This window comes from Castor canadensis, chromosome 6 (genome assembly GCF_047511655.1).
Source record: "Castor canadensis chromosome 6, mCasCan1.hap1v2, whole genome shotgun sequence".
NCBI lineage: Eukaryota > Metazoa > Chordata > Mammalia > Rodentia > Castoridae > Castor > Castor canadensis.
In genome coordinates, this window is record NC_133391.1 from 20,704,168 (window position 1) to 20,731,647 (window position 27,480).

Below are 27,480 nucleotides of genomic sequence, written 5' to 3' on the forward strand. Positions count from 1 at the left end.
GCTGTTGTTCTAACACATGACTTGATGCTGGCTAAAAGTGACTCTGCACAGCCTTTTGATTAAGTAACAGAAGTGGGCCATCTGCATTTACTTTATTTCACAATTGTCCATTGTTAGGGAGGGGACCTTAGTTCCACTTCTTGTCTCACCTCCCAAATCATACTTTACTTTATTTCCTTCATTAGCACCTCCTACTTGGGTTGCAGGAGTAAGGTTACTGTTGATAGCTATGGCTTCAATATTCTTGAGTTATAACAACTTTTAAAACTGTTTTGAATTAATACCTGACCATACCTGTTGGTCAGTTAAGATGCCTCTGTTCTCAAGAAGGTCATTTCCAAATCTATTCACCATGTGCTTTCAATGTAGATAAATCTTGAACTTATGACTTTATTGGTGTTTAAGTGAAAATTTTCAATTATGAAAATGATGTAGTTCTACTAGTGCAAGACTGTAACAAACTCTTACATAAATAAGCCTCTTTGGCCAAAAGATCAGAGTTAGCCCACCCCTTAAGTGACTCTGACACCTGAGAAGAAAGTTGGGGTTAACTGAAGCTCTTTGACGTGGATATTACTGCAGTTGTGGTTACCTCTTCCTTTGGAACTAGCCTGAGTGTCTCTTCAACAACAATCAACCTGTGACTGTATAACTTAGGACGATGAGGTAATAATGTCAAATTTACATCTTTTAGTGAATAATTTCTCAACATTAGCATTGACTATTAGTAGGGGCTGTCCTGTGTACTTAAGGTATTATTTTGAAGCAGAAAACATGGTCTCTGCTTTTATAGAGCTTACTTTACAGTTTAGATTGTTACTCTGTTAATCATATTTATATACATGTGACCATCTATTGCCATTGATATAGCTTAGCTTGTCAGATCAGTTGTATGTCTGTGATGACAAAGACTGATTGATACTTGTTCTTCCAAATGAAGCAATATCTTTATGGATTTTGTGCTGTCACTTTCCCTTTCATTGGATTTTTCTTATCACTTGGCTTTATCCATGGCTAGTACATAGGAAGATCAGTGACTGGTTTGACATTTTGCTTTTTAGTTCTCCATAAAAGTCATAAACAGAATATATGATAAATTCCTTTTATATTTTGCACTATTGTTTGAATCCCAAAAAAAGGACATTTTTCTATCTAAAATAATAGTCATAACTCCCTAAGCCCACAAAAGTATGTGAAATGCAAAAAAAGAGGGATATAAAGCAGAAAAAAAGATGGAAAGGAGCTGGGATAAAGGAAAGGAGGGAGGAACAGGAAGCCAGCCTGGTGCTGTACAAGATAAAAGATGATCAATAGCACGACCTGAGATGCAGGTAATTAGAATCATGCAGCGCGGACATGTTTTCTTGGTACACCACCCTTGTACACATTAACTTTTCTTTTGCATCTCAAAAAGCCAACATGATTGCCCCAAGTAGAAGGTCTTAATTCTGAAAAGCTGTAATTGGCCAGTGAAAACAATTAGAGGTGTGAAGATAGGGACAAATGTTTTCCAGTGACATGTACCAAAACACATCATGAAAGTCATTTTTACTGAAACACATTTTAATTGAAGACTTCTAAAAGATTTTTCACTTCTTTACTTTTCTTGGAAGTGTTTCAACATACCCAAGAACTGTGTGTGTCAGGTTTCTTGGAAACTCTGGGACACAGTGTTATTTATAATTGTCATCTCTGGTTAATTATAGACTGATTGTATATTCAAATAATGTTATCTTTTACCACACAGCTCTGCTACAGATAACTGTATATCACTAATCTCAGTGTTATAGATGAAAAAGTAAGCCTCTTAAGTAGGAAGAAACAGAAGGAAGACTGCCATACATTAAAAAACAAAACAAAACAACACCCATTTTCCTTTATTAATACCCAAATGGTACAACATTGTCCCTATACTCAGTTACATTGCAAGATCTTAACCTTGTGTTTGAAGGTATCTAGACCTAATGTGAGCTCAAAGAAACCTCATTTTCATTGTCTTGATCCTACCAGGCAGTGTTAATATAACAGAGACTCAGCACACTCAACTGAAATGAGGGATTGACATTGAATTTCCCAGTGCATTTTCCCCATTCCAGACGTGGCTGCCCTGGGAAGACTATGCCCATGCTGTAGTATGGTCTGCCAGGCATGTGTTTCTCTCCAGGCATTAGGAAATGTTAAGTGCAGTGGCTTAAACAAGTAGTGTTCAATCGTTGTCCCATGACAATTTAGAAGAAGGAGAGTGGTGGCATTAGTTCGTAAACTCAGTGATGTCAGGGTTGAAATCTCTGTGTCTCTGTTGCCTTTTTCTTTAGTGCCAAAAATGGTTGCTGCATTTAAAACAATCTCATCTCCCCTAAGGCTGGCAGACTCCGGGGAGAGCAGTTTTCTCTTTGCTTAGTTCAGTTATCATTCAAATGGGAATATTTCATTCCTTCTCACTAACTGGTCCCACAAACAGTTCATTGGGAATTACTGGTCAAAGGCAAATGGACTGCTTTAAAATGATCATGAATTATTTTCTACAACTGGATTAGAGAACTTGTCTTCCTTTACATTAAGGGTGATGTCAGTAGGGAAGAAAAGGAGGACCAGGATGGCTACTGGGTAGGAAAAGGCATTTTTGGCAATAGCTACATTATATTAATGATAACAAACCTTCACATATTGCCTTCATGAAACTAATGTATATTTGGGGGTTTCATAATTATTGTCACCCGTCTACCTTTTTGTCTTCCACCATTACATGTCCAGGATATATATTAAATGATATATATGAGCATGTGCACTGATGAACACTGCTTGATGACAGGTTAAATCTATGAATATGTGCTCACACACACGCTCCATACATGTTAAGAGTGACTTCTATACTACTTTTCTTATGTAAAACAGATGTCAATCACAAAAAAATAAGCATGGAAATGTAAGTTAGAGAATTTATTCACTAAACATTGTCGTCAGCGTTCCTGGAATATAAACATGCATGCATGTTATGTGTTCACCTAGAGTTGCAAATGATCCCTGGGAAAATATCTTCCTTTTCCTTCCAGGATTCAGGAAAACTTCTTTGCAAATTTCTATTGAATATGATAAAAATGTGGTCAATAACACGTATATTTTAAATCCTAATTTACTTGACAGTGACTCTAGCTATTTGTCAGTTATAGTCATAAGTCCTACCTCAGAATACATAGGCAGATTTGTAAGAAAGGTTAATTTGATTTCCCTGACACTTTGAATCTTTTCCATTTACAAGCTCCTCTTTTCTGCTGTTGTCAACCCTTTCTTTCCCTTTAACAGAGCACCAAACATGAAATGACAGTGACCAATGTTGACTTAATGTGGATGTTTAATAATGAAAAAAAGTGTGTCATTCCCAGCATTAGTTACAAATGGCAGTAAGTGTATCGGATGGCAGCCCTGTAATAATTTTACATCCATCATTCGTTGCTGATGCTTCGCTGGCCATCTGATGGATGAGGCCAGCGGTGTTAACTCTTCAGAAACTGACACAGTACATCTAGCTCAGCGTTATCCAATGTGTGCTCCTTCCCACGTTGGATAACTTGGGGAGGGCTTTATTTGAAAAAGTGAGCATGAAGAATCTATTAAGTGCAAGATGCTTCAATTAACGCTTTCTAGATGACTTCTGTAAATATTGTCTTTAGCTAAAATGAGTTACAGACGTGAAATTAGAACTAGATATTTCACTGGTTAGAGAAAAACTTTGCAAAGGACGTAGGCATGGTAGCTAATCCCTTTGGGGAAAATAAACTATATACATCATCTCAACCATGTCTGTCTTCAAGCAGGAGACTTTACTAGGTGGTGTGCATGCATGTGCGTGTGTGCTTTAAAAAAAAGTGTTCCCAATCTTTGAAATACTCTGATTAGAATTTGCCTTGGAACAAATTAAAAGGACACAAATGATTAATATTTGTCTCTTCGTCAAAGTGAATATGTATTATTTTAATATCTATAATTGCATGTAATTATTTATTTGGTGACTAATTAAAAGATACATAAAGTCTGAGGTCAAATATTTGCCTTTTTATTAGTGGGGCTTCTCTACTCTGAAAATTCATATAAAATGGATGGGGCACAGCTTTCTAGGCCACGGATTATTAGAACATCTAGACCCACTTTCTACATGCAAGTTGGCATTTGATCCTTAGGTTTTCTTTCCTTTTGTTTCTCATTTACAAAACCTTCTTAATTCTGAGTGTCTTAGCTAGGGAACACTTCTCTTATGGGACAGGATGGGAGAGGAAACCCCTTGGTGAATATTATCAGCACAGAGCAGCCAGTTTTCAAAAACCATGACAAAAAAGGCAAATAGGTATTATGTCATCACCCATCCATCACTCTATATGTCGGCCTTTCAATAATCCCAATCAACATTCTCGACAGGCTGGTGCAAGTTAAAGAGGCTGTTTGTTTCTGGAAATTGAGTATAGGCCATCTATAGCCTTTTGTTCCAGACGGTTTTCTTCTATGTCTTTTCATTTCTTTCTTTTTCTTTCTTTCCTTTTTGGGGGTATTTAATTGAAATACATGCCGAGTTTGCAGACTGCAAAGATCAGAGCTGTTTTCGTCCAGCAGTGGTAACTATGCATTAAACATTTTGATTTGTTTGAGCTCGAAGTTTAGTCCTCTTTTGCCATTTGCTTCATGGAGTTTGTGTATATTTACAGCCTCTGCATTTAATGGCCACATGCCTTATTTTCACAGATGGCCAGTGGAAGACGTTTTCTTTCTCTTAGTGTAGCCTGCTTTCAGTTTTGCTACACTTGTCACAGTGCCACTACTTGCAGCTAGCAAGTGCCCACGCCTGGTGAGGAGCAATTATGGTGTGAGTTTTTAAGGAGCTTTTTAAAGGTTTTTTTTTTTTTTTTTCAGTAAACTTTTTATGGTTTAATTTTCAAGCCTAGAAAAGCTGTGCGTGTTTTCAAACAGAGAGTCTTGTGTTCTTTACATCATTCTGGTAAGAGGGGTGAGTGCAGGATGGTCCAATAAAATGAGCCTCACCGGGCATGCCAAATTGGGCTTTTGGAGGGACACACTAGGTCTCTCTGATGATTGAAACTGTTCATTCATTTAAGGCTTGAAGTATATGCTACTGATAGTGTTCCCCCAAATTTGAAAATGCTATGTAGAGAATGATCTAGATAATTTGAAGTATATTGTCACAATGCAGAGATAAAAGACTAGAAGAATATACAGCAAAGTGGAATGATAGTTATGCCAAGGTGATAGGGTCATAAGCTTACATCTATATCTCCACATTTCTGGATTTTCTAAATTTTCTATAAGTAAAGTAAGACTCACTTTTGTTGTTGGACCAAAGTGTTATTTTTGAAGGCCTGGCCTGTCAAGAATGGTCGTTCCTTCTACTTAACATAACCTTTTCCTCCTCCTCCATGTCAAATTGTTTCTTTAAGTATTTCACTTAAAGAATTGTTCTTCAGTTATCCCCATAGATTTCGTAGGTGTATTGTATTCTCTTTTGTCACTTTTTTAGTAAGATGTGTTTGTTATATGGGGGGAGGGGTCATAGTGGCAAGTCCAATTATACTTATATTGTACATTAGTTACATCCACCCCCTTCATTTCCCCCCTCAACCTCCTCTCCGTCCCACTTTAGAGCAACTGCAAGAGATTTCTTTGTTTTATTTCATGTAGGTATGAAGTCCATCAACCATATACCCTCACCTTAATCTCTTTCATTCACCCTCCCCCTCTCACTAGTATCCCCCACACTATACTGTACCTATTTTACAGACTTGTCTTTCCTTATTAATATTTAAGTTGATGGTCAAAGGGGTATCTCAATGTATGCTCACTGTGGTTATGCTTTACTTTGGCCTGTTCAACCCCTTCCATTACTAACCCTCACTCCTTTACCTCCTACCCCTCGTTTTTTGCAAGCTACTTTGCCAACATGAATTAAAAGTTATCAGGAAGATAGTCTGAGACTAGCACACATTGTAAAGGGTGTCGCTGAATCTTCCCTGTAACACTTTTCTCCCCTTATGCCTATAAGCTATATGCACAATAATGGCTACCAATATTTATTTTGTGCTATGATGTCTGCTGGGATTTCACATTGTCTTTCCATCTTATGCTGTAAAATAAGTAGAACTATATTCTCTGTTATTTCTTTAAAAAAAAAAAACTTGAGATTTGAGATTAGAGGAGTTGAAGTGATAGGTCAGTTTAGGACAAATGTCCTCTGGCTCCAACTTTAATTTCTTTCCTAATGGCCCTGAGAGGAGGACTTCAAGGATGTAGCCCAGGCCTGTTCCACTAGCTTGTGTCCCCATGGTGGCCATGGGTATTTTTGACCGCACATTTGGGGCTTTTTCATGAAAATCTTACTTAAGCAGTCACAGTCTCCACAATTTGTAAACTCTTTTCCAGCTCTTCCCTTCCCCATGCAGCCCCTTCATCAGAGAATGACTACAAAAGGAGAAAAAAAATGTTCTCCACCTTATTTTTCTTCTAGAAGTTTTCACAAGACATGGGATGAAATTTTAGCTTTTCATTACAGTGAGATTTTAAGTATTATTCTACTCTTTCTTTTTATCTGTCATCACTACTAACACTACCATGGATAATTGAAAAGTGAACTATAACCATGGTATGCCTATGTCAATTTGTCACACCCAGCATTTCTGAACCATGCCATCACTCTTTAGAATAGTACAATTTGATTTCTTTAACTGGAGCAAGTACCAGCTACTGAGACTGCATTTGTAAGAATGTTGATAATTTTATATTATAGCTTTTATTCCATGCAAAGGAAAAATCCCCGATGTTCCAGTATCTCAGTAACCAAGCCACCCATTGTCTATAGAACAATCAACATCAGACAACATTCAGTTTTGTACTTATGTTTGCGTGGTCCCCTCCACCTACCAGACATCCTGTTGTGGTTAAGAATGCTATTATTTTTCTTCATTGGCAACCTCTTTTTCTCACATTTACTCTTCTGATATGACTCAGTATGCAAAGTATGTGTGACTATCCTGGTGTGAAAGAAGAACAAAGGCTTTTTTAGAGTTTGGTTGATGCCTGACCACATATGCAGACATTCAGAATCCCACCTTAGTTTTTCCTCTTCTGCCTTGCCTCTTCCACATGTATACAACCACAAGCATCACTGTGACAAATAAGCAATGGCCAGGATTTTATTGTGACTGGTTTCACAGATACCTTCTTTGTGAATTGTTTTCTATACATTTCTTTGAGTGGCTTTTCTGTATATTATACATAATGAATTCTTCCTCTCCATGGCAGTGAATTCTTGTTTAGAGGATTAAAATAGTAATATTAACTTTGGACATATAACTGTCTTTTGAAAAACACCTACCCTGAATCCATAAATCTGATTATTATTAGACAGTCTGCTCACCAAATATATTTGAATAACCATCATTTGTTTTGTTTTGCTTCATTATTTAAAATCTCTTCCTTGAATTTATGAACGTGATCATGGAATTATTAATTATAAAATGGAGTGACTTGAAATTCCTAAACTCACTAATTAACAACTTTTGATGAAGTTATCATTTGGAGATAAAGGACATAGGAAGTTGTATACATCTGTCAAAATATTTTATGTCTGTTAAACAGAGTTCAGTCAAGTAGGAGACCCAGTCATAGAATTACAGATTTGAAAGAAAATGCAAAAGGCCTTCAATCCAACCTGTCATCTGATGATGTATTTCCTTTTCAGTATCTCTGATATGCCAGGCCAGTAGCCATATGGCCCAAACTTCCAGAAGATGTAGTTTCTTGAGTCCTCAGGCAGCACATCCAATGGCTGGACAGCTCTGACTATTGCAAGCTCTCTTCCTTCAGTGGTTTGTTATCTTGTGCCGGATAATTTATAAGCTTTGATAAGTATAAGTGTTCTTTCTCTTGCTTACTTTTGGTCAAATTCTATCTCTTGCAGATAACAGGTCTGGGTTTTTCTTAAACATAGGGGTTCTTCAGAAATTTGAGACAGCTGTTGTCGATTTCCTCTTCCCACTCCAAAACACTTTCTCAGGCCCATGCATAATTTCTCCATCATAGCAAGAAGGATGTTAATAGAGTAATGCAAATCCGAGTTAGGTCCCAAGCAATTACAGCTATCCAGCTTGATGAGTCTGCATTCCATTCTTATGGAAAAAGAAAGTGAGGTCATTATAACATTTGTTTTGCTTCTTGTTGCTACTAATCCTCTACCAAGTGCTCTTGACTGATCATTGTACCAGCCGTTTCTGCTGTAACTGCAGTACACATTGGGTTCTCAGATCTTTGTTCCTTGAATTTCTCTCTTCATGAAGGTCAGAATTAGTTATTTGGCATGAACTTTTAAGTATTTGCCTTTACAATCAATTCCTTAAAAATCATTACTAGGGATTCATCAATTGTATCCACAGGTCATTTTACTATCTTTTAAAGTCTTTCACCTAAACTAAGCCTCTTGAATTCATAGAAACTGTGTTTCTCCTCACCTTCCCATCTGTCTTCACCTCCATAGCACTTCACAAGTAAAGTTGATCTGCCAATACATTTCAAATTGACTTAGTGAAACAATGCTGTTAAGAAGTTTGCCTACAATTACACTTTGAGGAACCTCTCATAAAGCTGGATACCAAATTTCAAAAAAAGGAACTAAGAATCTAAATTTTAATTTAGAAGGGGAAAGAATCAGGATTTGAAAAGGCTAATTGTGTGGATGCCAGAACCAAAGGATATGAAAGGACCCATTCATTCTCTTGATTGCAAGGTTCCACATAGCTCTAGGATTCTCTGATGGTGAAATTGAGTGGGAAAATACTCCTGAAGTATACCAGATTCCAGTACACTGAAGAGTCTGTGGATATTCTAATGGACAAACTCATACCTGCTGGCTGACAGGATGGCTCAAGTGGTAAAGCACCTGCCTAGCAACCATGAGGCCCTGAGTTCAAACCCAAGAACCAAACAACAAAAAAAATTTCACATTTGACCACAGTAAAATTCATGAAAGATCTCTTTAACTTGTATTTTTGTTGATGCTTGAGGAAAGTGTTCGTTTCTTTGTGTGTGTATGTTTGTTTGTGTGTATATTTATATACAATCTATGCATAATTTACAAGAAATCATTTTCTCCCATTCGTGCTGTTAGATTATGTGGGTGGATGGTTATTTTCTAGAAAATAGAGATATCTATAAGCAAGAGTGAAATTGAGAGGTTGAAGGGGTAGGCACTTGCATTGTTTCTATTTTACTTAAGCTTATAAAAACAATCTCCAGCTGATAAATCGTTATGACACAAATAATCTTTCATCTTCTTTGGTGGTCTGTGACGTTGACATAATTGGAGGGTTAGAAGCCTTTTTTGTTTCTTTTTTCTTCTCCATGTCATTAGAATGGTAGAAGACCATAAAGCAGCGCCGCCAGAAGGGGTTTAACTGTTACCGAGTCAACATTTGACAGTCACACTCTATTCTGTCATTTCATGCATGTGCCTTTTATGAGTTTTACAGCTTTGTGAGCTTTATTTCAGGGATGTCCATTATGATAGCTGATCCTCAGCCCATCTTTCTCTCTGTGTATGTGTGCCTGGTGGGGAGCAAAGCTCATCGCTTGTGTGAGTGACTCCCAATTCCAGGGAGTAATAGAAGAACCATCTACGCATGCATCGTTTAACTTAGGACTAGGTAACTAAGGAAATCACTACCTCTTCTTAGGTATAGATTGTGTGTTCTTTTGTTTTGACTGTTCTATGAAATATCTATAGGATGTCCATTTAAGCATTAGAAAACACAGTGAATTTTCAGTTATGTTTTTGCATATATTGAAGTACTAGAGTAGAGAAATTTTTCATTTGAAATATGGGCTTGGTTTATAGTATAAAACTGGAACTTACCATGCCTGAGTAGGAAATGGAAAAAAAAAAACAGAAAAAATTAAATAACATTTCAGCAGATGATAAGCAGGGGAGAAAAAAAACTCAATGATTTTTTTAACGTTGGTAACAAAAATTATTGTTTTTAATTTTTATTTGTTTCTTCACCTTGCCATTGAGAACAGAGAATCATAACCATAATAAGGAACTTAGTATTCAAATTGAACTATTCCTGTAATTCCTGTATGTTAGGAAAAATCTTTATCACTTCCAAATTCAATTTCCTCATTGAGGTCCTTTCTCTAATATTAAAAACATATCTTTCTTCAATGTTTGAAAACTAATGCAAAACTATTTTACATATTGGGATTTTGGGTGTTGGGGAGGTTAACAAGGTTTGGTTAAAATGTCCTGATTCTGATATCAAAACCATTATTTTCTAACCTCAAATATGCCCTCTTCCCATTAGTCCTTGTGGCCTTTGCCATTCAAAATACTTTTTAGCATAGAAGAAAGTATCAATCTGCATTGACTACTTCTAATCAATGAATTGCCCACATCATTTTAGATCTTACTTGGCTTTCCATGTTCATTCCCACTGTAGCCTGGTGTCATATGTGCATGACACACATGCTGTTTTCCCTTATGAAAGTCATTGGATAAGTCACAAAGCCAAAGACCACCTGCTAATTTCCCCAAGTGAATATTAATATTTTAATAATATCTCTTTGGATGTTGAGTTTTAGAATTATTCATTTGAGCCCAAGCAACTGTACGATGTACAACTTTCTTTTCTTCTACAGATGAGATATAATTCACTTTGACATTTGTTCTAGTCAACATAGGATCAGACAATTTTCAAGGAACAATGGACATACCTAATATTTCCTCTTGATCTTAGTAAACCTACAGAGTTGTATAAGATTTGATTAGCCAGATAGGACTCATCTTTCCAAATGAAGTCTGGTTGCTATTCAATTTCTAGTTTTTATTCATGACAGAAAGCATACAGGTCATTGTTGTTTTCCCTTGTTTATGAATTTCCAAGACTTTCATTTTAACTACTTTGTAGTAACTAGTCTGTTTGTGCCCTCTACTCTGGGATTACTTAGAGTAGATGAGAATTGTAGCAAGTCTTTCTTTAAATATGTATATTTTTCTTTGATTTTTTGCTTTGTTTCAAATAGAAAAAAAGATAGGAAGATAAGACCAATGAATCCTGTCAGTTTCAGATCAATATTTGAATAGTAACTAATGCAGTATAGTATTAGTGTTACATTGGATTCATGTTTTAGTACACTGAAAGTCAAGGCATGTGGTGCTATGTTTCTGTAAAAGTTCTTAACTAATGTGATTTTTATTAGAGCCAGTTGGAACCAAAATTATAAGGTTGGTAAGAATTGTCACCTGTGCCCATTAACATTTACTTCTGTTTCCACAACTCAGTTTCTTTGGTGTGACCTATTTTCAACATCTTCCCACTTAACTCCCTTCCTACCTGGTATTTTCTGTTGTTGTATGAGAGTTTTAAGCATCGAAGTAGTCTCATTGTCAGTGGTGTCTGCACATATGAAAAGTCACTTTTAGAAAAGGAAATATTTAAACCAAAGAACAGAATCTTAAAAGGTTGGGTTTTAGAGATGATAGTATATTGTAAACTCTTACATGGAAAGGCTGACTGGAGATGAGTGAGATTATCAGAAATAGGTAGAAGGAATCGGTCAAGTATACCAACATTTGTCCTTTATAACAATTGATTGATTCTTTTTTGTCCTGATACTTGTGAATAGCTTGAATTTAACTAAGTAAATAATTGAGAACTATTCTGAAATCTAACTCCGTCTTTTTGGTGGTTCAGTATATTATCTAGGCTTCTTCTTATTTTCATATAAATTTATATGTCCCTATACACATAAAAGCTGCATGTAAAATTTAACTGTATCATCCATTTTTATATAGAATTAAAGGACCATTGTTTTCCACTGGGGTTTCTGTTAGCTCTTTCTCATATCAATTTGTTTTTCTGAGTTTATTTTTCTCTTAACTTTTCTCAAATGTAGCATTGTTACCATTTGAATTTGCATGCCATCATATTTATTGTACTTTAAATCATGCTACCTATTCTCCTTTTTTCTCTTGACATGTCTTAGAATCATTGTAGAGTCACCAAAATTGTGTAGCTTTCCATGTTCATTGCTACTGTCTCCCACTGACATCCACTTGAGAAGTATGGTAAGCTCCACTTTGGGTAGCTAATTGTGTCATTGTATTATACTATGTGTCTTAAAAATTGTGTAAACATGGAATGCAACTTCTCTGCTCATCTTTTTGCTATTTTTAGCCTCTTGGTAAACTAGCACTAAGATCCATAGGGCTGGGCCTTAGAATATACTTAGTATCTCATTCCCTTTCTACTGTGATTGCCTTCATTTTGCTACTTTGTCTTGAGAAACTACTTTAGAATGGAACATACTCTAGAAAATATGCACCATAATTTCTTTGTACAGTTAAAACCTGACAGTGATTGATTCATTCCCTCAAAAAGTATGGTAAGGTCTTCTTTGGCCTGGGAGCCATCAGATTATGTTGATGGAGTGCACATGCTTGCGTGCACGTGTGTGTGTTTGTGTGTATGTGTGTGTGTGTGTGTGTGTGTGTGTGTATTTTAATGCAACTGTCTTTTATTTTAACAGTGACATTTACTGTAAAGAGAGTCTGTTAAGCTAGTGTCCTTGGAGCTTCTGAGCTCAGATGAATATGTACAGCACACTCTAAGCAAAAGAAATCCAGAGCGGGTAGTGCAAATAAAAATGACAATTTCATACCCAAAACAAATTGGATCAGGTTCTATATTTTTTTAAATGTAGAACATATTGCAGGTTTAATGCTACATAATTCTGTAGAACCAAAGTTAATATAAACTATTTTCTGTTTTTTCTCCCTACTTACTGTATTATAGACTGATGACAATTAAAAATATTTTTCTATTAAGTCATGTACAGAGTTTGATGAATAGAGTACAAGATTTCCAAGGCCACTGACATCATAGAATTGTTAATCTAGTTGATACAATTGTAGTATTGTCAGAGATTTTGTAGTCATAAAGCATGTACTGTGTTGAGGATGTACTGTCCTATTAGTTCTTTATGAAAGCATTAGTTGGGTTCTTCACCTGCAATATAATCATCTTAAATAGTTGATTATTTTCTATGAATATGTTATTGTGTGAAGAACAGTTCTGCTGTGTATATGATTTGTGACTACAATTCATGACTGTGTCCCCTGGAAAATTTGGTGAATAATTATCAAGAAACTTGAGCAAATGTTATGAGATCCAAGAGATGCTTTTATTAAAACTGCTTTGGAACCACATGATCAGAGAAATGCTGCAAAGTATGTGGGGGAAATTGTCAAACTTTCATTGTATGCCTTTTCTGTTCTTAAAATCACCCAATTTCTTAATTTGGAAGCAATTTAATATGTTATGTGGTTTAGTTTAAGCCTTATATTTTCCATAAAGTAGTTTGCAATGCCATGTCTCCATGAATGCGAATCATACACAGCATGCTTTTAAATGACTTAATGTCTTTGCAGATATAATTTTGGTATATTTGTATCTCAAATAATTCGCCAACTCAATATTTTGGCTTAGCAATCCAAATCAAATCGTGGTCCAAGTAGCAGGCACTCGCATTGGATGTACAGAGACATGACAAGCAATTAGCAATGAATATTTAAATGTCTTCATTACCCTTGCATAAGAAATGCAGATGGTATTTAGGGAGATGCAACCAGAGGGCACTGCTGTGAATTATGTTTCTATCATTTGGTCACCTGACTCTTGGAAGACTTTGACTGGGCCCCATGCCACTCCTATGCTTCTACTGCCTGGCTAAAAATAAAGCAGAGCAGGTTGCTTCTGAGAAATTTCCATGAGAATTTGTGACTTGGGAAGGTTGTCTCCAAGGATCCCTCATCTCCTTTAGGCATCCAAAACCCAAATGCCAAGACTTTATAGGGCTCACAAGAACCAGAGTTCCTTCAGAAATCCTCCCCTCCAGGGTTCACGCCCTCTCCAGAAGCTAGCATATCATGTACAACCCAAGGAGAAAAATGTCTGCGAATAATTGTTATTTACACATTCTTATCTTAAATTTCTCTTTTTTTTAACAAAAGGAAAAGACAACACTGGAAAGCCTGACTCAGCAGCTGGCAGTGAAGCAGAATGAAGAAGGGAAGTTTAGCCACGCAATGATGGATTTCAATATGAGCGGGGATTCTGATGGTTTGTGATAACTATTCATAGACATATTCTGATAATGTGTAGTCATACTCATTTGGTGCCAATTTAAACTGCCATAAAACAGAGAAGACAGTCAACTCCTACCTCAGCATGATGGTAGGAGAAGTCCCTGTGTGCCTGGGAGCTGGGTGCTGCGCAGAAATCGTCTCAGCCCCCAACACAAACAAGCATTAGTTCCATTGCAGATAGACAGACTGGGCTTTGGAATTTAACATCCTGTGTTGTGAGGTCACAGGGCACTAAGAGCCAGAGGTAGGACTTAGGTTCAAGATGGCATGGTGCTACAGCAAATGATCTAATTGCTCTCTACCCTTTCTCTTATTTTCCTATTTCTCTACCCCAGGAAACTTCAGAAATTGTATCTGTCAGTTCATTTTTTATTTTCCATTGCCAACCCTGACTTGGATATTTTCAGGATAGCTTCCTCATTTTAGAACCTTTCCCTCCTATGCTCTCTAACACACAGACAAATGCCTTGCTGACTCTGCAACCTGACTAGAATGCCAGCTGAGCCACCCCATGCTTGCCTTATATCCTCAAATATCTGAACATTCCAGACATGCACAGTGACAAAACTACTTGAACTGATATCCAACTTTAATGTCCTAGCAAAGAAGGAATAAGAAGAAAGTGCTCTTTCTCTTACACACTGCCCCAAACTCAGAACGTCTTTCCAATGACAGGTGACATATATGTTGTGTCCTTTGGTGACACAACACTCAATTTTGCTACTCTTAGTAAGAAAGTTCACAGCAGATAGAAAAGATTGTATCAATGCAACCACTGGCAGGCACACTGTAGGAAAGAAAGGGTCCCTGTGAATCCCCCAACCTAACCATCTACTCTGTGTGTTGGGACAATTCTACTTGTCAAGGCTTGCACTAGCCAATATGTAGCCGAACTTGAACATTTATCTTTATGATTCTGTCAAAACTGAACTTTATTCAATTGGATATCTAAAAAAAATTCACATTTTTTTCTGTTGTAATATATCCAAACCTTTCCTTGCATTTTCTGCTTCACCAGGCTAGGATAACGTGGTTTACATACATAGAATGAGCTTGTTTAGATTTGGCGAAGTCACATACTGTTCCTTTTATTGCTTATGTCGCTGTAAGGTGTAAGAACAAGACAAGGCAGATGTGCAAATGATCATTTGCTGGTTACGAACCCATTTTAGAAAGATATTGCCATAGATGAGCACTGATTTTTGTCAATAAAAAGACAATTACGGGTAATAACACATTTCATAAATTTTAAGTTGTAGTAGCATGATAAAATATATCCATGGCAATCAGCATTAAAATATCAAAGCTTGTGTTCTTGTTGTTTGTTAAATTCATTCATTCTTATGTGCAAACATTTCCCAGTCTTTATCAGACAAGACAGCATATTATGAATGAGAAATTCTACCACTGTTATGCTGTTTTTTGTTTGCAGTGATACTGGTAGTTTGGGTTGATTCTTATTAACTAGGAAAATGAAGAAGAACGTAAAGGAAGAAAAGAAATTGATAAGACAAGTTCTAGAAGCCCCCAGAGTAGTTCACATTTTAAGTGAATTACTTTTCTCTTTTGTAATGATAGGCAGTGAAAACCGAGTGTCAGAGTTCCATGTTTTCTTCTGGTTCTTCTTGTTTTCATTGCTTAAACTCAAGTATTTTGGAAGCCATTTACTCCGATGAAGCCATTCATACCCATCACATGAAGGAAGAGGGGCGAATGCAACCTTTACAGGTTTCGATGAGATTCGTGGAATGTGTTTTATTATCAGTAAATCTCACTGATTGAAATGTAACTATCAGTGGGTCTCTTTGGACAACTCTAGATGTTAGGGGGAAATTTCAGAGGAACATGTTATGTTTTCCATGTGACAATAAAACTTCTTAATACACCATGAGAACATAGCTATGAACTGGCTCTTTGCCCTACAATTTTCAAATATCTTTTGGGGATAGACTATCATTGCTGTACCAGCGTACTTTATGAATATACTAGCATATAATTTCAAAGAAAAAGTAACCACATTAAAGGGGAGTATTTACATTGTATTTTAATCTCCAAATTCTACCTAGCACTGTTTATTTATGTAGCCTCAGAGAGAGGAAAGGGTGTAAGTACTTTATGTTAGGACAGGCCTTAAGTAGCAAGCACATAGTCTTACTTTTAATGAGCTGTCCTGCCACATGGATTAGTGTTTCACAGTTTTGTTAGCTTCTTTACATTTTTTTCTATTTCCATAGTACTAGTGTGTCAATTGATCGAACCAGTCTCTTTCCAAATTGCATTAAAAAAATCATATATCCCAGCTTCTGTGAGGACTTACAAGTAAGTGGTGAAACAGTGCATAGTCCATTGCAAGGAAAGAAAAATGTTAGAAATTGATTTAAAGTACAAATACAACATTTGCCACCCCAAGGCCTATCAAAATCCTACAAACAAACATCTGTCTTAGGAACGTGAGGAACCATTATTAGAAGTGCTTTTTGTTTTCAAATATTTTAATAGACTAAAAAGATTAATGCAAGGAAGGCAGTTGCCAAGTTTTAACACTGACATGAACTGATGTTCCTTGTTTCTAGGAAGTGCTGGAGTTTCAGAGTCAAGAATTTATCGGGAGTCCAGGGGGCGTGGTAGCAATGAACCCCACATAAAGCGTCCGATGAATGCCTTCATGGTGTGGGCTAAAGATGAAAGGAGGAAAATCCTTCAGGCCTTTCCTGACATGCACAATTCCAACATCAGCAAGATATTGGGTAAGAAAAGCATGGAGAGTTAGGTGATGCAGGGGATAAAAGTACCATTCTGTTTTCTGCAGCTGTAGAAAGTTCCTGGCTCTGGAAGCCAGGCAGGTCATGTCATCTGCTTATCCACATCATGAGTGCCATCATGGAGGTTTACGACAACAAAGCATCCTATGTTCACCAAAAATGAGCCAATTTCCAAGGCTGAGTTAGCTGTGGGTCTCTACACTAGTTATTATAATATTTTCTCTCTTTTAAAGTATAGAAATATCTTAACTACAACTGAGAAAAGCAAAAGAACTTGCTTTTACGTGAGCCCCTAGGTGATCACTTATACACTCTTCCTTTGTGAAGTATGCTCAGGTTGTTAGTCTTAACATCTTCTGTCTTTCCCATCATCCTTTGAAACACAGGGAAAAAGAGTTTGGACTTTGAATTTTGTTAAGCGTTCATGATGTCATATGGGGAGATTGATGTTTGTTCTAGTACTGTCATTGAAAATCAGTTAAGATAAACAGAGAATCAGAGCTGGAGTGCTCTTTAATTTTTACTTTTAGTAACCTATGGGGTCCTAAAAGTACTTGTAGTAATGCTTAGAAATTTTAGTAATTTCAAGTATTATGATAAGAGACTTTATCTGCCACTCCAGTTTTCATATAACCAGAAAACAAAGCACACATTTTACCCTACAACCATAGATACCAAACAACACAGAAAAAATGGCTGGGGAGAGAGGAAACAGAGCCTAAAGAGACCTCCTATGAGTCAGTTGAAATTCTAGGGGAAAAAGAAAGGAAGGAAGTTTCCATTTTTTTCGACCTCTTCTTGGTTGGCATCACTACTACCACCTTCATCTTCATCTTCATCTTCAAGCAGCCTGGTGGGCAGACATGGGACAACTGAGGCAAATTTTCATCACTCACCTTCTGCCTTCTAAGAGCTAAACAATGAAAACAGAATGGAAGAAGCAAACTCTGTTACAAAATTTGAGCTTTAACAAGTTAAGTAACAAAGTATGTCTAAATTATTAAAGCTTTATCAAAATCCCTAATCTACTTGGAATTGCATATAGTTTATGAAGGTAGCCTCCCTTTTCATTCTCTGCATTAATGAACTGGTAATGCATGTGTTTTGCACCTCTGCCATCTCTGGTCTATTTTTCCTTTTTATTACTATATTCTCTTTTTCTCATAAAATGTCCTATCTTTAAAAACACCATACCTGTTTCATTTGGAAAAACCAAAAATAATAAAATATTTTATGTAAGCCTATTTCATATCTTATCAGTCATTCCTGAATTTGAAATCCAAAAATGTCAAAATAAAAAAGCAAGCTAAATATGAATATTGCTGAAACTGCCTTTATATTAGTCAACTCATGTTCCTGAATACTAAAAAAGTGAAAATCACTGGTTAAAACTTTATCCTAAATAGAGGCGAAATATCAGCATCAATGGTGTGAAATATTACTTTAGGAAACACAGTAAAATCCCTTATGGGAAAGAGATGGCCGGGTGAAAGAATTCTTCTCTGAGCTGAAGCAAAGAACGTGAGAATGACAAGATGGTTTGTCATCACAGGCTACAAGAAAGAGAATACTGCCTAATTCCAGTCTTTCTGCTGAAATTGTATTAATTAAAGATAGAGCATTTATATTTGGTCAGAAATTAAACACTGACATGGTTCAATATTTAGTCATAGCTTTAAATAAATAAGTGATCTTCAAATATCCACAAGATCATTCTAAATGGCCTATTTCATATAAAAGTACGAAGAAAGCTTGGTGTTTTCCTCTTTACTGATTGTTTTGGATAACAGCCTCCGCCAGCATGCTGCTAATTCATTCTGCTTAAAACAGGCGCTTGAGCTGGGTTGACATTTTACGTAGTCTCTGGGGATCCTAGTTGACATTTTAAAGGGCTTCTAAGCATTTTATAATACCCTAAAATCTGGTTTTAATAAGCCATTCTGCTGAAATTGTTAACATAAGGAATCACCTTTTACTGTTTGGCGCTCGATCAGGGAATGGGGACATCTTTTTCTGATTAGATGTACAGTAGTTGGAGTAAAATCTACAAATTCATTGCATACCCCATGAAGATGACAGCATCACCCAGCTCAACCTCTCCACTCTTACTGGATTGCCAGATTTAGGAGGGAAAAGGAAATTTTAGTACCTATTTTTTCTTATTTTGAGCATCAAATATTTTCGATTGAATTTTGTTCTTTCTTTCATCGCCAGAAGACCCAATTTGTCCTCTGCTTCTCATTGCAGAAAGATAGCCTTTTGAAAAGGGCAGTGCACCTGCTCCTTGTATATGGGTCCAGGGTACATGGTGCATCGGTACATATGGAGCAGCAGCACCCACCTCAAGTAGCTGTTTTCATCTTTTGTGGAGACACTGAAAGTGCTTCCTCGCCACTCTTGTGTACACTGCAGCTGCAGCCAGCCAGTAGTGTTGTGGCTGCAAAGCCATTGAAACCAAAGTCAAACTTGTCAATTGGTTATCCTAATTCAAAGTAATCGTTAAAAAATGAACATGGATTTACCACCACAATGAAACACTCTTATGCATGGTCATAGCATGCCCCTGTCATTTAAGATTCAGTGATACTCTCAGAGAAATTACATTACCCAGAGTTAACAGATTTTAAATCATGCTAGATTTGGAAACCACCTTACCTAAGAATTTGCAGTCTTTTATTATGCAGTTCCTTGTCACATGTCCCTTTTCCTTTGCATTTTTATGTGACCAGCATTAAGTTCTTCTAACCCCTCTTCCTATGGAGAAACCTTCACCCAATGTTGTGTTCTCTTCCCGAGAATCCCTAAAGGGGTTGCTTCTGCCACGAAGCCTCCCCAATCTGTACACATTGAGCTCCTCTCCTTTACCTCCTTGCCCACAATCATAATTAAAATGATAAATTTTGGACTAAAATGTTTAATATATTTTTCCCACTGAACACAAGCCCCAAGGAGATAGCAGCTATCAGTCTCTTGTTCACTGCTGCACATTTAGTAATGAATACAGTGTCATGCACACAGTAGGAAATACGAAGTCAGTTCTCACATCCCAGGATAAACATTTCGTGTCTTTAGAGAAACACGTTTAGAACTTTCAGGACATTTTGATTTAGGGAAGATTCTTTGGCAATTACAATTCTTCTAACTGATTTCTTTCTTCAATTGTGAAATAAAGAAAGTTATTTGATTTTAAGTCAGCCATCCTTAATCCATCTTTTAATGTATTCCTATCTGCCAACACATTATTTCTGATAAGCTTGCTTCTTCTTGCTTTCAAGTCCAAAAAGCTGGTATACACACTGGCAGGAAAGTCCATGAAAAGACTGGATCTAGTTCAATAGTGTGAAAGCTTTATCTGTCTGTCTGTATGTCCTGAGAATCACACAATCACATGCACATACCTCTAGAGAACACGTCCAGCAACTAAGGAGTCTGAGATTGCACCCACAAACGATATGACCAAATCAGCTGACCAAATGCTGGCCAACGATGCTTAAACAGAAGTCTGAGAAAGAAAGAGAAAAAAGAAACTCTACTGTTTTCACCATAACCTGAGTTTATTTTGTAAATTTTTAAAATTCACATTAGTTGTCTAGATTGGGAAAATATATGTTTGCAAATCTTGGAAGCATGTATGTGGATTTACCCACCAACACCACATCTGTTCCAACAGGAAACAGCTCTGAACAGAGACATCCTGCCCCTGTGGCTGCAGGCTTGAATGAATGTAATAGACCATGTTGGAAAATTATCTGCATTTGTAGAGAAGAACAGTTTAACAGTGAGCTGCTTGCACTTGAGGTGTGGAGTTAGGATTGAGTAACGAACCAATTCTAAAGCTTCTAAGATCTCGCTTACATGACTTGAAGGCAGGTGAAGGCAGCAGCTCCAGCACCTGTTGGTAGGTGTCCTAGTCTATTGTCATTACTATCATGAAATCCTCAAGAAAAATGGCTTATTTTGACTCATTCTGATCTGGGGCCAAGGCCTACCTCTGGTGATGGCCTTCTTGAGTCATGGGTATATATATGTGTAAGAGCATGTATTTTACCATGCTTCAAAACAAATCTTAGCTTGACTCAAAAGCTGCATTTTAATAGTTGTGAGATCTTAGGGAAGATGCTTCATCGATTTGAATTCCCATTTTCTCAACTACGAAAATAGCTATTAGTACTCTCTAGCTTACAGGATTGTGAGGAAAAGTAGAAATAAGACACATATGTAAAGTTCTTAGCACGGTGTCTAGCTCATAGTAGTTATCCAGTCCGTGTTTATTAATGTTACCATGTTTATTATAATTAAAATTTTTAGTGAAAGGAGTTTTTATTTTAATCATTCCTGTAGGCATACTTAAACATTCTGGGGAGATTGAGAAGATGTGAGCTAGGAACTTATGTAGTAATTAATGTATCCCCACATAAAAATACTCAACAACTAGAGTCTCGGATTCAAAATGCATGACAGACTTTATATAACTTTTCAGTTCATGGTTGAATTATATCGTGGTCTGATGTAAAATGAAAGACACACCCATGAAATTACCTGTGAGTTTTTAAGCAAATAATATGCAAGTTTAGTTAAACTTTCTTGTTTAACTTTCAAGCCAAACATCATATATTTCCCAGCGTTGGTATCCTAGGGGTCACGGTTCGTTTGAGTACAGACACCAACCCCTGTGCTCTTGAAAGAACATCTTTCCAGGCAGAGGTCACTAATCCAAAACATGCTTGCAAATTTCCAGGTGTGGACCAACACATTTTAGATTTTTTTCCTGTTCTCAGTCATGACTCCCTGGTAGGATGCTAAGAAGCAGGCAGGGCAAAGAGGCATCCTAACCTCCGTTTGTTCACAGGATCTCGCTGGAAAGCTATGACCAACCTAGAGAAACAGCCATACTACGAGGAGCAGGCCCGCCTGAGCAAGCAGCACCTGGAGAAGTACCCGGACTACAAGTACAAGCCGAGGCCCAAGCGCACCTGCCTGGTGGACGGCAAGAAGCTGCGCATCGGCGAGTATAAGGCCATCATGCGGAACCGACGCCAGGAGATGCGGCAGTACTTCAATGTCGGGTACGCTGCCGTCGGAGGCGTGTCGGGGGGCCATCGGGGGACACCGGGGGCTGTCAGCCATGGTACACTTAATGGGATGGGAAATAGGGCTGCTTAAGTGTAAGAGCAGCACTGTAGGAAAGAGCCTGGACTCAGTGTCTATTTCCACCTGGTCCCAAAAATCTGCCTACATGAATCTTGCTGTCACGTGAGCTTTGTTAAAAACTCACTTAAAAATAAAATATCTTCACATACATAATTTGAAGCTCGCTGTGAAAAAGTATTACTAGCCCCCACCCCCGTTTTCATGGAATCCAAGGCTTCACCCTGATCAATTCTACAACTAACAACTTAGCAGAGACAAAAAAGCATGGATGATTTCTAAAAATCAAGCTTGCTTCTGAATATTGAGGGATTGCTCAGCCATGGAGGCACACATGTGGCCTTTGTGGGTCCCACAAGTAGGGCTGTGTTTAGGACACAGGGAGGCTATGAACAGGGAAGGTTCACTCCGAATTAAGAACCCACTCTCATGGGCTCCCTCTGCTTCCTGTGCTATGCCCTTGACCACTGTGACATATGCTGCCTGCAGCTGCACTGTCTCCCTAGAACTCTCAACATGCACAAACAAGTTGCGCCTGTTTCCTGAGAACTAGGGATGATACATACTGTTTCAAGCATTGAGAAATATGGCCAGAGGCTAACTTTCCAAACTGTGCACCTATGTCTCACACCTGTCATCCCAGGCTAGCTAGGAGGCTAACATCAGAGGATCATGGTCACAAGCCAGCTCAGGAAAAAAGTTTGTGAGACCCCCATCTAAAAGAAAGAAAGAAAAGAAGGAGAGGAGGGAGGAAAGGAGGGAGGGAGGAAGAAACACTGGGCATGGTGGTGTCTGTCTGTCATCCCAGAGGCAGGAAGTTTTAAGTAGGAGAGTCAAGGTCCAGGCCAGCCTAAGCAAAAGTGAGACTCCATCTCCAAAATAACCGGAACAAAAAGGGCTGGTGGAATACTTGCCTAACAAGCACAAAGCCCTGAGTTCAAACCCCAGTTCCACCAAAAAAAAAAAAAAAAAAAACTTTCCAAATTTACCCTGTACCCTCAATTTCCTCAGCCAGAGGCTGTGTGGTAGGTTCCAGCACCTGTGATTTAGATCCAAATGCTCACAAAGCTAAACACAAGCCAGCAATTCTTAAGTAAATGGGGAACCTAGAATGAATGAAAGAAAGCATGAGTGAACACCGTCTACTGACTCCTTACTGCTGCACCACCTGTGTCACTCCTGTAAGACCCAGTGCAGAAAGGAGAAGCCAGGGTCCCTCGTTGAAAAGTTACTAAGAATTTCAAGACCATGGCAGCAGCGTGTACAGCCAAGTTAGGGGTCATCGTGTAGTTGCACAGGTTGTACGTCCCTGAGGCTGGCCCTGCCTCTGACCCCCTCAGGCTAACAGCCTTTCCCGGATCAGTGGACAGTGTGATACTGTATGTCCAATGTGCTAGCGCTCCGGGCAGAAAAGTGCATAGCTCTTAACCCATTAGGACTGTTCTATGAAAATCGAATTATCTTGAGGTTTTTAGAAAAAGTTCTGTTCTTATCACACGTTACAGTGAACAAAAGCAAACTCAAGAGTTAAGGAGTTGGGGTCCTCTGCTTAATCTTTCTGTGCCTGAGAGTTTTCAAAAGTAGAGTAATAACCAGTTATTTTAACAATCAAATGATCAACTCGCATAAAAGCCTTTTCTAATCTGTAGAGCACTCCAGAGAGTAAGACATTACATTCAAGTAGGCTACACGCTGTCAACCCAGGGTTCAGGGTGTTAAGGCTGGAGGATGGCGAGGTAGAGGCCAGACGGAGCAAGTCCCTGTCTCAGTAAAAGGAAAAGAATGGGCAGCTGGGTGAAAATCAGTACCACAGCATTGCACATTGCTGAGCAAGTACATCACCTAGCAAGAGCAGCATTGGGCTGACTTGTACTCACGCTCTCTTTTTGGGACTTCCTCTGTGACAGGCAACAAGCACAGATTCCCATCGCCACTGCTGGTGTTGTGTACCCCGGAGCCATCGCCATGGCGGGAATGCCATCTCCTCACCTGCCCTCGGAGCACTCAAGTGTGTCCAGCAGCCCCGAACCTGGGATGCCTGTTATTCAGAGCACTTATGGTGTGAAGGGAGAGGAGCCCCATATCAAAGAGGAGATACAGGCTGAGGACATCAACGGAGAGGTTTACGATGAGTACGATGAGGAAGAGGACGATCCAGACATGGATTATGGGAGTGACAGTGAAAACCATATTGCAGGACAAGCCAACTGATAAGGGTCAGAAGATTGCAGTGACCATAGGACTTAAAGAAGCCCGAACTGGTTCATCCTTACCAGTGGTCAAGCACATTAACTTTCTCACACACTGACTGTTACTTTAACTGTTAGTCTTCAATAGTTGGGACATCAGCTGACTAATAGACCTCGGCCTCAAAAGGCTCGGAAAGGAAAACAAAATACAACAAGCAAACAATATCAACAACAAGAGACTGAAATAAGCTATGGGTAAAATAATGCCAGTAATTCAGCTGCTACATCCAGCACTGAAGTCTTACCCGTCAACTTTTTTTTTTTTTTTAAATAAACTTTATGGCTGTTTGTTCTACAATGTTCTAGAAATTCTCACTCAGGTACACAGTGCCAACAAGTGGCTTGTGAATGTGTTTTGTTGTTTTGTGCTACAATTTTTAAAAAGAAATACGTTTTGTTTTGTTTTGTGGGGTTTCTGGGTTTTATTTCTTTTCCTTTTCCTTCCCTTCCCTTGATTTCTTTTTTTCTTTTTGGTTGTCATTGTAATGCACCTGACAGAAAATAGAAAGATGGGTTTCTCATTCCCTTCTCTACCTTCCCCATCTCTAGATTTTAAAGATGGAAGGCTGTGTGTAGGGAAGAGGAAAAAAGAGTCTGTCTTTAACTTCCTGGATATCCACCACAAAATAAGCAATTGTTTTCTCGAAAGAGCTTTCTTTATTTGTTGCACACCACACTACATCTTTGAGCAAGTGCCAAATTTGTACTGAAGTGTTGACCAAGTTCATTTTTCCCTTCCTTTTTCCTGTTCCTTTTTGAGTTAGGACAGTGTTATATCTTAGACAATCCCTTGAAAAACCTGAAATACCAGCAGCTGGTGAGATTTGACTTTTTTTTTTTTTTATGGAAACTGTAGGTGCTGTTCTCAGGTGAAAAGAGAGAGAGAGAGAGAGACATAAGAAATTTAGAGAAAAAATATTTTCTGATCTTGGAGTTTTGTGTGTATGTATGTGTGTGATTATGGTACTAATAGGAATAACGGACCATTGTGAGTTAAACCCACATCTGGGGATGAAATCCCTTATCCTCTTAAGTAACTGGTCTAGAAGTAATCTTGACCTTGACTTTGCACTTCAAATGACAACTTAACTGAGTATAGGGCTCAGAAATTCTATTTTTAGGTTTCAAATACAATGATTATTGGCTGGATCAGGGGCCCTGTATAGTAGAGGTGTGCTTAACACGAAAGCTCCTAGCAGCTGCTCCCAGATGCCCTTTCTCCTTGGACAATTGGTTCTACTAACGTTTGCCACTTAATAATTTTTGTTTGTTTGTTTGTTTTTTTGTTGATACTTCAAGCAAAACAATGATTGTTTTCACTATTTGGCCATTTTGCAGAAAGGTAGAATTAACTTATTTCCCCAACTTTTCATCCTTTCCTAAGAAATGAAACTGATGATTATATAATGAATTTTGCATCTCTCCATAAAGTGAGGTAGAGGCCTTTTGTATTTCACAAGGGTGGACCATGTGCATTTTGTGCCATAAGAACCAGGATTGGATTAGAAGTTATTGCAGCCCAGCAAAGTAGAGCCTGGCTGAACCCCCCTGACCATGGGCACTCCTTTCCCTTTGCTGGAAGGTGATTCACGCAAAAGCAGTTTTTTGGTGCCAGCTGATGGCGATGGGACTACTGATTTAGATCTTGCCACCCAACTGCCAAGGCAGTGGTAGGGCCTGTGCAAATAAATGCAAAATCATTTCCAGTCCAACGCTGTTATTTGTGTTGAGGCATAAGACAGTAAATATTCCAACTGCAAGCTTGGATGTGCGATAGTGCCCACTCCAGTCATCATTTTCCATCCTCACCCCCCAAACACCACCATCAACTTTGATTTTCTCATGCAAATTAAGGGAAAAATTCCTTTTTTATTTTTCTCTCTCTCAAAAGACTTGCTCTGGGGTTTTGCTTGGAGCCGCTGATCATATCTCCCATGTCAGAGATTTTGTTTTGTCTGTTTTTCTGTTTGTTTTTGATGACTGTATTTTCATTTGAACTGCCTCTTTTTTGTTAGTGTTGTAATAATGATGATGATGATAAAATAATAATAATAATAATAGTAATAATAATAGTGGTCAGCTGTTCCCAGATTAGTAAGTTATGTATAATTTATTTTATTTCTCCCTTTCTATTTTATTCTGCTCTGATTTGGAAGTGCAGCCAATAAGCTGTTAGATATTTAAAACTAATTTCTATCTCCAACTCATATATATATATATATGTATGTATATATATATATATATATATATATATATTCATATAGACATGAACATCTACCCACTCAATTTTACTTCTCCTTCCATAACTTTTCTCCTTTTTAACAATTTTGGCCCCAACAGCATCAGTTCTGGTGTTTAATACGAAGGAGTGAATTAACAGGAGGGTCGTGTTAAATCTTAATTAACTTATGCTCTCATCACTCATTTTAGTTATTTAATTGCCACAGTCATCTAGAGCCAATTTTTTTGTTTTTGTTTGTTTTGTTTTCAAGCACTCTGAATAAGAAAAAAATAGACACTTGTTTTTATATCGTTATTATGTACAATGTGAAAACAGATTTTGAAAAGATTTGTTCTTTGTCTCTGTTAACAAATTTCTTGTGACTCGTGTGTGTTCACCTCTCACGTTTGCTGGGCACTTACTTCACACCACGTTACAAGGATGTTTGGTTTCTTTCATGACTTTGGGCTACAAGAATACTTTGTTTTAGCTCCAGGTAGATGCCACTGAGGCACTCATGGCCGAAACCAATTCTAACACACCAGTGAATTGAAAAAATACCCTGTTTGGTCATTGTTTGTTCTACTTTGTTTTATTTGAAAGGGAAAATGAAATAGTTAATGGTGACCTTTAACTGCTAACACTCAGAAGCTTATTTACTTAGGTTTATGTCACAGATGGACTGACACACAAAGCAAGTCCATGGCCTTGCATTCTGTTGTTCTGACATTTAATTCACTGGATTTCAAATTTTCTTTGCCCCAGCCTTCCCCAAAAGAACAAAAACAAAAATAATGTTGAAAAGTGCTTTCAAGTCACTTGATAAAAGGTGCTGTGAATAGCAATTTTCTGTGTTAACACATTGGCTTTTTGGCATTAGATTGGTTTATGATTTTTGTAAAG

The 27,480-nt window shown here is 37.8% G+C and overlaps 1 protein-coding gene across 23 annotated transcripts in view; it reads left to right on the forward strand.

Annotated features, from left to right (window-relative positions):
* Positions 1–24,627, forward strand: part of Sox5 (SRY-box transcription factor 5) — a 922,227-nt gene extending 897,600 nt beyond the window's left edge. For all 23 annotated transcript variants that reach the window (XM_074075856.1, XM_074075864.1, XM_074075855.1 and 20 more), the window contains 4 exons: positions 14,063–14,171; positions 16,771–16,944; positions 21,809–22,025; positions 24,015–24,627. In XM_074075856.1, coding sequence (XP_073931957.1) covers positions 14,063–14,171; positions 16,771–16,944; positions 21,809–22,025; positions 24,015–24,318 — 804 coding nt within the window. In that variant the 3' untranslated portion in view covers positions 24,319–24,627. The remainder of the gene's footprint in view (positions 1–14,062; positions 14,172–16,770; positions 16,945–21,808; positions 22,026–24,014) is intronic.
* The last annotated feature ends 2,853 nt before the right edge of the window (positions 24,628–27,480 follow it).